The 12,373-nt window shown below is 49.9% G+C and overlaps 1 protein-coding gene across 1 annotated transcript; it reads right to left on the reverse strand.

The window, feature by feature from the left end:
* Positions 1-5: 5 nt before the first annotated feature.
* SQSTM1 (sequestosome 1) lies at positions 6-12,172 on the reverse strand. Its single transcript, XM_027096450.1, has 8 exons — positions 11,913-12,172; positions 9,755-9,850; positions 8,674-8,903; positions 8,437-8,578; positions 7,553-7,633; positions 2,336-2,550; positions 1,872-2,067; positions 6-866 (listed from the first exon to the last, which is right to left on the reverse strand). The coding sequence occupies exons 1-8, from the start codon at positions 12,115-12,117 to the stop codon at positions 709-711; spliced, it is 1,323 nt and encodes a 440-aa protein (XP_026952251.1). The 5' UTR covers positions 12,118-12,172; the 3' UTR covers positions 6-708.
* Positions 12,173-12,373: the final 201 nt, after the last annotated feature.

The raw sequence follows: 12,373 nt of genomic DNA on the forward strand, positions 1-12,373 counted from the left end.
CACCATCTCTGATTAAAGTGCTTATACCATTTAATTAAGATTGTTTACAAATAGAATGGCTACAAAGCGATTTTCTTACTTTAAAAGCAGTTGACACATTGGGAAATGAGAGAATTACAGTAGTTTTGAAACAGGCAGTACTCAGTGAACAACATCAGTTCCCCTGTCAGCCCTTCTTTATTCCCAGATGTTTAGCCAAAGTCCTGAGCTGTCCTACCCTCTAGTAATCACTACAGCACAGCCTCATCCGCCCCAACAGAATGTTGGCTATACTCTAGCCAAATTCAGAGTATATCAGATTTCTAGCAGAAAATCAGTTACACGTCAGTATACTATAGTCATTTTAAAAAAAGCAAAAAAGCAGAAGGCCATTAGGCAAGATCTATTCTGGACTGCTGGTGTAATCCTGCAGGGAGAGAGTGGGAATATGATGCAGTGTGGCCTCCGCGTCCTCCCCAGCAAGGAGTCTCTCACTCTGCCCCAGGGGGGCACCCCCGGCTGCAAGGAGGCAGGCGCCCACAGGAAGCTGGTTGGAATTACCCCGTGTCACTTGTTCTACTGCCCTAAATGGCTTTGTGCGTCCCCACCCCCCAGATTCTGGAAGAAGAATGCAGAGAAACTGGCCCTTACAGAGGCACTGGGGTTCTATACTAGCTTAACACAACTATGAGAGAAGAAAGAGGACACAGAATGGGTGAGCAGACTTTGTCACAACGGCGGTGGGTGTTTTGAATACTGGATGGTGTCTAGGGCAGCCCCGATGTCATAATCCTTGGTCTGTAGGAGCCTGGTGAGCCAGCCGCCTTCATCAGAGAACCCCATGGATAGCATCTGGGAGAGGGACTCAATCAGCCGGGGGTCAGCTTCTGCCAGAGAGAGTAATGACAGCCATAAGGAAGAGTCACTGGGCCCCAAATGTGACCTGTTATGTGGCAGCATCCTGTCCAGCCAGCAAGTACCCAGGGCCTGCAGGGCCTGGCCCTTTTACAAGGTCTTAACCCTCACAGGGACCCTCCAAGGCAGGAACTGGCAACCTTTTTCTATACAAGGTCAGAGAATAAATATTTTAAGCTGCTTTGCAGGCTATTTGTCCCTGTCACAACTACTCAACTCTGCTGTTACAAGCATAAAAGCAGCCAAACAAAATGTAAACAAATGATCATGGCTGTGTTCCAGTAAAACTTACATTTATGAACACAAATTTAAATTTCATCTAATTTTCCCATCTTGACTTTTTTCCAACCATTATAAAAATGAAAAAATCATTCTTGGCACATAGGGCATAGTTTGCCACTCCCTGCTTTAAGGCAGAGAAGATAAATACTGGTAGCCCAAGGGCTAAATTTGGCCCATAGAATGGATTTCCACTTGAATACTGTTTTAAAAGTCATTGCCATGTGACAGTGATGAACCAGAGCAGGGTGTGAGTGGCCTCTTTTATTCAGTGTGAGTTCTCCAGGCTGGCACACTCTCCACCCGATCATGCTGCTTCCACGCCACCTACTTTACACGGTGGCTTCCTGCCTGGCTCCTACCGGAGCCTTGGCTAGGACCCCTGCTCCAAGGTCAGCACTTTCCATGAGGAAACAGTGAAGATGGACCCCGAGTCCACTTTTAGTAGTGCCAAAGCCAGCGCCGCCACCACATCACATCTGCCTTCGTAATTCTGGGTCTGGATGTTAAGTTTTAGAAAGCTGAGCTTACTAAGGCTCAGTATAGACACAGAGGACAAAACCAACTCCCAATTTTCTCTTACGTCAACAGACAAGCCATGCAGTACAGAACATGATGTCTTTCTGTGTTGCAAAAAGCAAGTGATAGGATGCTCTGAACAGAAAAGACAGAAATACAAAATACTTGAAATCTCTTGCCTGGTGGCAGATGTGGGTACAATGCAGCTTCCTTCAGCCCTGTGGGTCCTTCCTGGGAAGGGTCCAGAGAGCTTGGCCCTTCAGATTCAGGCATCTGTAAAGACTGGAGTTCACCTGTAGACGGGTCCACCTCTTTTGAAGACAAATGAGTCCAGTCATCATCTCCTCCTGAACAGTTATCAGACTCCATCTGTTCCTGGAACAAAACCCCCCATGAGCACAAGGACAAGGACAACAGGCCACCTGACCACAGCCTGGGAGAGTCAGGGCATGGAGGACTAGCAAGAGGCTTTTGCTTTACAAAGTTCTAGCGGAGGGTTCACAGAACAACTTAAATGCCACCGACACTCTGCAACGGAAATGGGTCCCTCTGGCTGTGTGAGTGCCAGGGAAGGGCTGTGCCTGGGGTGCTGGGATAAGCTCTGGGTGGCCACAACCTGGGGATGGCGTGGGAGGGTGCTTGCCTCAGGCTGACCCCCTGACTCCAGGGCGATCTTGTTCACTTGCTCCACCAGAGACTGTGCCATGCCTTCCACGTCCCCGTCTGGCTTGCTGGGGTTGGAACAGCAGCTGCTTGTCTGAGAGCTACACTTCTCCTCTGGGGTGGAGCTGCCTGGGGAGGTGGGTGTCAGGCGGCTTCTCTTTCCTCCATGTTCCACGTCAATATCGACTTCAATGCCTGGAAGCCAAGGAGAAAACAAAAACTTGATTAATAGCTAGCATCCCAGGTGAGCTTCAGAGCCAGAAAGTCCATAAACAGACCTCGTTTTCCCCTAACCATGTAGGACAGCGGCTGCACAGCAGGCAGGGCCAGGCCCTTGGAACAGGGTGAGAGCCAAATACCACGTGTGGCCAGTACCACCTGTGCCACAGTGGTGAGGACCACATAAAGCATCGCACTTGTGTGCAGGGGCCTAGCGATGTGAAAAACATGCACACTGAACACACGGATTTTGTTTAGGCAGGCAGGCAGACAGCCCGTGCAAGGTCTGTGCAAGGCCCATGAGGCTGCAAGCACTGGCTGGCGTGTCTACCTCCAGTCTCTCACACTCTGGGGCACATGCTCACTGAGGGGAAGGGAGGGGACAATCACCAGGGCTATGTTTTTAATTATTTTTAATTTCTCAAAGGGCATGCCCATAGCTTAGAGTCAAACAATTTTAAAAGACTATAGAATGGATAAACAACAAGGTCCTACTGTATAACACATGGAACCATATTCAATATCCTGTGATAAACCATAATAGAAAAGAATATGAAAAAGAATATATATATGTATTACTGAGTCACTTTGCTATACAGCAGAAATTAACACAACATTGTAAATCAACTACACTTCAATAAAATTTTAAAAAAAAGACTACAGTCTTCTATAGAAGATTCCCTGCCCCCCGCCACACAGCCTGGCCCACTCCCCAGAGACAGCTGTCAACCCACAAATGCTCTTTCTTTCTTGACTGCTCAAGTTTACTGCTTATTTCTTACTCTGGAAGATCAACACTTTACCACCCCTTCCCCTATCCTTTCACAAACTCAAGTTTTGGTAAAAACAGCATTCAGTGTTTACATTAGTGCCACTACATAAATACTGTTGTTTGCTGGGCCAAGTACTGGCCTTATTTACTCTACAGTCTGTTTCTGTAGCAGTAACGATGTCCTCCTTTTCACTTGCTAACTTCCCCCTTATTCTCCCACAGCTTCTCTATAGTGTTTTCTACAACACAGGTTAAGTGTATCAGATGCCGCATCCGTTCTGTTTTTTTCCCTGGAGACCACCCCTGGCGGGCATGGAGCTTCCAGCTCCAGCCTGGACAGGCAACTCTCGGGGCCAGAGGCACAGCTACACCTTTCCTTCCATCCTGGCGACTCCTCTTGTCACTCTTTCATGTGTTGGGTACCATTTTCAAGCACCTCTTTCTTCATTCTGGGCTTATTTCTTCATTTTGGCCAGAGAAAGGGAGTTCAAGCCCAGGTAAGATGATTAAGACCCTTGCATTCCTGACAACTTTGTTCTGCTCCCACACGATCATTTTAGTTGGGTACAGAATTCGAGGTTGAAAAACCACTTTAGATGAGCCTTTTGAAGTCACTTGTCTTCCAGCTCTTGCTGTGCTCCTTGAATTCCCAAGCTTTTATAGCAACCTGGAGAGTTTCCAGAGTCTCTATCCCAAGGGTTCTGACACTTGACAATAACCTTTGGTGTGGGGTCTTTTTTTAGTCATTGTCCAAGGCATTTGGCGTCCCTTTCGATCCAGAGGTTAATGTCCTTAGTGGCAAGAGACTGTCTTGTATTCTTTGTTCATTTCCTCCCTACAGTATACTCTGTTCTCTTTCTGGAATTCCTTCATCCTATATTGGACCTCCAGGATTAATCCTCAAATTATCCCATCTTTTCTCTCCTTCTGCCTCTATTTGTTTTGCTTCTAGAATATTTCCTTGAGATGATCTTAAAATCTGAGACTTCTTTTGAAGTTGTCTTTTTTCTATTTTTTTAAAATTTCCAAGAGCATTCTTATTCTGTTCCTTTATGTTATCATTTTTATGGTATCCTGTTTTTCATGGATACAAACTTTTTTGTATCTCACTGAGGATGTTACCATTCTCTTCCCTATTAAGTCCTTCCTCAAGTTCCTTCTTTCCCGTGCATGGAGGTTTTCCCCAAACTGTTGGTGATCCATAGCTGTCTGATCCTAACGAGGCACTAAGGAAAAGATGATGGGAAGCACTCTCCACGGGGCCAGGGCCGTCATTATCTTCCAACTGCAGGCTGACAGGGTGCCCAGCCAGGTAATGGGATCCTAGGTGGCAGAGCTGTCAGATGCTCCTCTGGTGCATTCAGCCTCTCCTGAGCAGGGACTCCCCAGCTTCTGCTGGACTCTCTCATTCATGATGCCCAGTTTCAGGCTGGTGCCTCACCCTGCCCTGTGTCCCTAGTGTCCCCACCTCTGAAGCTTCCCTGGGTCAAGTGCTCCAGCAATTAAATTAAACACCAGGTCTCCTGCAAGGGTTGGCAAGGGCCAGCATCTGGCTGACTGGGACTTTGAAGTCTCTACATGATCCTTAATAGGTGTCTTCAACCCCTCCCCTGGTTCCCTGGCCTTCTCTGGTCCCTGCACAGCCAGTCTTGCTTCTCAGTGGCATCTCTATGCAGGTGCATAGGTTTCTGATGCCTCCACTCTGTTGGTTACTGTCCTCCATCCACTTCCCATCTTCCAAAGTTTGATAACTTCATTTTATCTTGTCCTCTATTACTTTTTTCTCTTGTTCTTTATCTATGATGCTTTATATTTTTTTGTTTAATCCCTTCACTATTATTTTAGTGGAGTTTGAGGAGCAAGCAGAGATGAAAGCAGGCTTAGCTACTGGTGCCCCATCTGCAAAATTTAAATTGTTCTTCTTCTTCCATTTCCCCCACAGCTTTTCATTAGGAAAAGGTTCAAGCAGTCAGAAAAGCTGGAAGAACAGTACAATGAATACCCATATACTTTCTCACTTTTCTAAATGGGTGAATGATGTGACGCTTCTGTAAATGGATCATTGAGATTTTTGAACTAGGGTTTCGCCAACTTAATGATAATCTGAGACTTCAGGGCTTACAAGACTGTACCAGTCTCTGCCATGCTGTCCCCAAAGCCTCTGTGTGGGGACATTTATGGAAGACCCCATGACGAGGAAGGCCCTGCTATTTTACATCCTAGGTGTCGGTGACTGCGACCTCCACCCTGGGCCTCACAGTGTTGCTCAGCTGGCTCTCACAGCACCTACCAAAAAAAGGCCTCAGGTTTGCACTTTAAAGCCACCGACTCTCTGCACACATTGCCCTCTGGGAGGCGTCAATGGTTACATCCCCTCTGGGCCCATGCTCTGGGAACAAATGGTCCCTTGTGGGCAGTTAGCAGAGTAAGTCATCCTGTTAGTTCCTCATAAGAAAGGAAAATGCCCATAACTCCAACAAGAGTTTAACCCATTCCTCGAATGGCTCTTGTCAATGGAAATTACTCAAAAGCATATTTTACTGAAACTTTTCTTGTATTGTAGGGTTCCAGGCTCCTCCCTAGTTAGTAGAAACCAACTCCATCCACTTCGAAAGATCTGAAAAGGCCTTAATCCTTATCCCAAAAGACCTCTGAGCACTTGTGTCCTGAGTGGGGAATCCAGGTCAAGTTCTGAAACACTTCACAAGCTCATATGGGTCTCGGGATGGAGAGCAAGCATAACGCAGAGTCTCCTGGGAAGCCTTCAGAACACACAGACCCCAGGCCCTACCCAAGACCCACTTACCGAATCAAGGGACCTGGGACTCCGCACTCTTTTAAAGTCCCCTGCCTGAACCTAGACTTGGTATTGTGACTTCCCAGGTCATCTCATTCATTCTTTTAGTGAAAAACTTTGTTCTTCAGAATAGTTTTAATAGTTTCCATACACCAAATTATATACCAAAAAACCAAAAAAAAAAACCCAACCCTTTGTTGGTGATTCTGATACTCAGCCAGAACCACTGTCCATTTACTATCGTCCAGAGAAAAACTTCCCATGGCCCCTAAGTAGCAACCCATTAGTTGGAATTTCTTAAAATTCTACTATGTCTTTCACTTATGTCTTAAGTGAGTGGCAGGGTTTAGGGATAACCTATCTCCCAATTATTTCATCACTACTCCACTGTTACCCTCCTTAGAAAGCATTAAATATAGCAATTCTTTTTCCTCACTCTCTCAAGAACCTTTAACTCCAGTACAGAAACCATGTGTGAATTGAGCTATTTCATGTAGCAGCAATACCAAGATGTCACTGTTGCTTCAAAGCTACTTCAATGAGTGTGAACAGAAATGGTCTCAGTTTGGAAGCAATGGCAGTCATGCTCTGTGAGCCACAAGGTGGATGGAGGGTGGGGTTGGGCACCCTCCTACAGCATTCTTTCAGACATGGACACAACTTTTGGACAGACCAGGTGGGCACTTTCTGCCGCTGCAGTCACAAAGATGAGCTCTCTTCTAGTCCAAGATCATGGATTCATCATAATCACCTTCATCAACTGATTCTTGCTGCCAAAACACAGCAAGTGCTTTCTAAATTCTTGGAGCTTTTGGCCTCAGGCCGGGCACACTATGGAGGCTCATCCACCCAGACACCTACTCTGGGCCTGCGCACTGGGAACCTGGCAGCACACAGAGAACCTTCCTCCCTTACTCCTTTCTCTCTGGCACCGGCACAAGACCAGCACTCAGGAAGCGCCAGGAAAGGTTGGGGGTTGCAAAAAGGGAGGAAAGGCAATATGGCGTCTCAACTAACTACTCACCCAAGTCCTTGAAGAAACCCCAAGACTCACACTAGGAGAAATACAGGCTGGTCTTCTCCCAAAGGAGAAACAGGCAGAAGATGACAGGCCAGCCCTGCAACTGAGCCTGGTCACCCTCCCTAGTGGGATTACTCCAACCAACGTTGGCTGATTCCACACTCCATGTGGAAAGCTCAAGAATCTGTCAGGGAATGCAACTTCAAGTGGCCTGTGGTGCAGCACTTGGCAAAGTTTGATATGTGGCAACAAATCTTTACTGGTCTCAAGCACACATCAACTGCCGCTCCTCTGCAGTATCCCAAGTGAAAGCCACAAAACAGCCACCTACACACTGGTTACCAAAATGCTCTGCTGATATCAAAGGACGGACAAGGCAACCACTTACCCAGAGGGCTGAGGGCAGCTGCCACACTCTCCCCTACATTCTTGAGGAAATTCACACTGGGATCCTCCGATGGACCAGAAGCTTTGATTTTAAAAAACAAAAACAAAGATACACTTAATTCAAAGCATGTCTCTCAATGACTGATACCTGTTGCAGTCCTGTCACCTTCATCCCAGGAGCCCTCCCCCCGGGGCCTTGTCCCAGCAGCCTACACTCCAGTGCTTCCCTCTCTCCCTCCCTCTCTAGGCCACCTCCTGGGCCCCTTCGTCCTTCAAACCACTTCCCCTTCTGCTCCCCCTTCATCTGTGTTCCTGGTGCCTAGGTACTCCGCAGGGGGCTCAGTACATACAATATAAAATATTATTTACTCGAATCAAACATCCCCATCTTTGTCTCTAAAGATAAAGTGAATCAAAGGACACAGTAAGATTAATAACATCAGAATAAAACCAGAATCCAAAAGTTCAGAATGCAAGCTATATGTAAGTTTTTGACTTGGGGACTGTTTTAAAAGACTCGTGCAAATTTGGCTCTGACTTTCCTGACAGCTAGCATAAAAGAGAAGGGAGTACACTGCAGAGATGCAGGTGCTGGAGGGGGCCTCCCGTCTATATGTGAGGACCACCTCAGAGGGCAGCATGAGGAGGTGGGCAAGGGCAGATGCATTAGTGGCCTTGGGCACTTAGGCACCTCAGTTTTCCCACCTGTACAATGGAAATAATGCTCCACACTTTGCTGGGTTTTGTGAGGATTAAATGCCAGGAATGGCCATGAAGTGCCCAGCCCAGCCATAGGCACACAGGATTTCAGGACACAGGGAAGGCCCTCCAGCTCTGCCAGCCCTCACATCTCGCCCTTCAGAGGCCAGCAGACACAAGCCTCACCTGATTCTGCAGCGGGGCCAGGGTGGGCATCCCCCGCTCGAGGAGGACGTGGGCTCCAGTTCCCCGGTGGGCCCATCTCCCAGCCAGGCCACCCAAAGTGCCCGTGTTTCAGCTTCCGCAGCCAGCGGCTGTGAGAGAAGCCCTGGGGAGGGGTAGACAGAGGGGCAGGGTGGTGCCAGGTCAGGGGGCTCCTGCCACCCTGCACCCACCCCGAGCCCACAGGGAGTCCCCACTCACCTCAGAAGGGCGCCCGAAGGGGCTGGGGAAGGCAAGCTTGCTGTGCTCCCTGTGCATGCCCTTCCCCTCGCAGACAGAGCATAGATCGTAGTCAGGACAGACGCTGCACTTGTAGCGGGTCCCCACCACTGGCCCGTTGCAACCATCACAAATAACGTTGGGGTGCACCATGTTTCGGGGCACCTCCTGAGCACACGGGGGTCGGTGGTCCCGACGGCACTCCTTCTTCTCTGCAGGCAGGGCAGAAAGCCATGACACTCTTTGTGAGCCACGGAAGACTCCTGCTTGTCAGCACTATGGGGCCATCACAGTCAGCAGGTCCCTCATGCCACCCTTCAGACACCGAATCCAGGCGAATTCACTTACTCAAGTGACAACAACAACACAACCTCAGAGCCTGCTAGGAGGTTCTCAATCCCTGCGCCTGTGACCTGGGGATGAGTGACCCTGGCAAGAGCAAAGCAACAGAGAGTTGTGTCTGCATGGCTTTGGCCTTGCCCCGCACTAAAATAAACCCTCAGCTCGTGGGCACAATCAAGAGTGAACCCAGGGACTTCCCTGGTGGCGCAGTGGTTAAGTCCACTTGCCAATGCAGGGGACACGGGTTCAAGCCCTGGTCCGGGAAGATCCCACATGCCATGGAGCAACTAAGCCCGTGTGCCACAACTACTGAGCCTGCGCTCTAGAGCCCGCGAGCCACAACGACTGAAGCCCGCATGTCTAGAGCCAGTGCTCTGCAACAAGAGAAGCCAACGCACCGCAACAAAGAGCAGCCCCTGTCGCTGCAACAAGAGAAAGCCTGCGCACAGCAACGAAGACCCAATGCAACCAAAATGAAAAATAAATTATTTTTTTAAATTTATTATATATATATATATATATTTTTTAAAGTGAACCCAGAGACCCTCCGACCTCACCCCCTGTGGTGGGCATATACTCCTTTTTCAGGCCAAGCACAGCGATGACTATGGCCCTGTCTTAAACAGCCTTCAGTCTCCTCTCCCCTTCTTTAGGGGAACGTCTCCATAACCTCAAGCCAGTTGTACTCAGCAGGAACACCTGGCTTCAGGCTGCCCCTTACCTTTAATGTAAATACGGAAGATGTCATCCTTCACATATGACATCGCCATCTTCAGTTCCTCGTCACTGGAAAAGGCAACCAAGTCCCCGTCCTCATCTAGATTGTTTAAAAGACAGCAAGTGAGCACCCAGGGCTTCTCAGTTGGACACAAGCTGCTGAAAAGGGCTGAGGCCAGTGCAAAAGGGGCACTTACAGGGCTATAAACTGAAGCCCACTTGTCTGAGCCAGGGGAAAGTAGGGCTGAGGCCAAACTGCCCATTCACTCTGCCACTGCCTGGAGAGTAAGTACTCCAACCTGGACCCGGGGCGCAAATGAGAGGCAGAGTACGTGTGTGCAGACGCAGCAATGGTAGCACCTGGCCACCTGCCACTCTGCCTCTGCACTAGCTGCCCCGTCAGAAAGGTGCTGTCTCCATCCATATCCAACCAGACCCAGCCCCCCATCAACTGTGGGAGATCCCCATCTGTGACCTGCTCGTCAGGGGCCCAGCACCTCCAAAGGCCTTGGATCTCTTGTGTCTTAGGAGAGTAAAGTAGAATGCATCTGCCTGCTTCCTCCCCCAACAAAGCTAAAATTACGTATTTATATGTAGTCTCTAGTTTTTAGATGTTGGCTCAAATGGTTTAAAGGATCACCATGCAAGACAAACCACACCATACATCTGCAGGCTGGTTCAGGTCTATGGGTCACCCGATGCAACATCTACCATAAAAACAGGGGCTGTGTCAAAGGTAGAAACAACCCAAATGTCCATCAACTAATACACAGCTCAACAAAATGTGCTGTGTTCATAAAATTGAAACTTTCCCAGCCCCAAAAAGGAATGAAATACTGATACATACTACAACATAGGTGAACCTTGAAAACATTATGCTAAGTAAAAGAAGCCAGTTACAATAGACTACATATTTTTACAGGAAATGTTCAGAATAGGGAAATCCATAAACAAGTAGATTAGTGGTAGTTTAGGGCTGGGGGTATGGGATGATGGGGGATGGGAGGATAGCTAAAGTGCAGAGTTTCTTTATAAGGTGATGGAAAGGTTCCAAGATGACTGTGATAACGGCTGCACAAATCTGTAAATATGCCAAAAACTGTACACTTTAAATGGATGAATTCTATAGTATGTGAACTGTAGCTCAATAAAACTGTTATTTTAAAAAAAGGTGGAAGAAATCCAAAAAAGAGGGGATATATGTGTATGTATGCCTGGTTTACTTTGCTGTACAGCAGAAACTAACACAACATTGTAAAGCAACTACACTCCAGTAAAAGTTTTAAAAATAAACAACGATCTACTCTGAAAATAAATTTTAAAATTTGGGGCCCTGGCAAGATGGCAGCAGTCCTGAGGAAGGTCCTAGCACGGACCCACCTACCGGCAGGCCCGCCTCCGTCCCAGTCACAACCACCTCCCCCAACCCCACCCCCAGCAGCCACCAGTCTTGCCAGCGCAGCTAGAAACTGAGCTGGCTCCTGGGCTCTGTCCCTACACCAACACTTCTCAAGAACGTTTTCATCTGGTCCCTCTATCCACTGCCAATGGGATAACGTCTGGACTCCGCCTGGTCTTGGGCGTTCTGTGGTCCGTCCTCGATCTCCCCTCCCAGCCGCCGGCCCGGAACTCGCGGGCCAGGCCGCATAGCTGAGTCCTCCTCCCCAGCCAGCCCTTCCTCCTAGTCTGCCGGCCCAGGCTCTTCCGGGTTATTATCACAACCCCCCCTGGCACCAGCAGGCCCAGACTCGGCAGCAACAAGATGTCACTGTAACCTGAGTGCCCCTCTGACCACCCTGTGCCTGCTCGCGAGCCGGTGAGGACGCCCCGGTGCGCCTTCGCCAAGATCTGCAACATCATGGCGGGCGGGGGTGGGGGTGGGGGAGGAGGTCTCTTACGCCGCCAGGCCTGAGATCCGCCCGGAGAGCCTGGCAGCGCCTGACCCTACTAGGGCCGGCTGTAGTCACCACTCCTCGTCACCAGGATGGCACCCGAAGCCTAACTAGGGACCCACGCGGGCCGCCGTCCACCCAGCGAGCAGCCAGAGCAAACCCCCGCAGACGCCACTAGGCCCGACGAGAAAGAAGAGACAGCCACCCCGCCAGCAGGGCAGGACTGCGTCACGACCCCGCGCCGCTGCCTTAGGGCGCCCGGCCGCTCACCGCGGTAGTGAGCCTGGAAACCGCCGGGCCGTAGTACGGGGAACAGGGCGGCCACCCGGCTCAGCAGCCGCTCGCAGGGCCGCGGGCCAGCTGTGGACTCAGCTTCCGCTTCGGGCTCCGCGCTAAAACAGAAGCTGAAGCGGCGGATCTCGCGGGCTGCGTCCTCCTTGCCCAGAAGGTAGGCCTTCACGGTGAGCGACGCCATCGCCGCCGGTTGGGAAGCAGGAGTGGAGCCGTTGGGGAACCGCTCAGGCGTGCGGCTTTTGTAGGGCACTCTGGGAGCTCCGCCCTCCCCACTTCCTGGGGGCGGGGTCTGAGCGCGCCCGGTCCAGTTCTTGTCGCCAGGCCGTCGCGCGCGAGCCACCCTGCTGGAGACCCAGACTCACTACAGCCTCCTCGCCGCTGGGCCCCCTCATTGCCGCCCCCTTTCCTCATTGCCCCTAATGCATCAGGGACCCCAA

This window comes from Aethalodelphis obliquidens, unplaced genomic scaffold (assembly GCF_003676395.1).
Source record: "Aethalodelphis obliquidens isolate GAN/ISIS:26980383/991018 unplaced genomic scaffold, ASM367639v1 scaffold102, whole genome shotgun sequence".
NCBI lineage: Eukaryota > Metazoa > Chordata > Mammalia > Artiodactyla > Delphinidae > Aethalodelphis > Aethalodelphis obliquidens.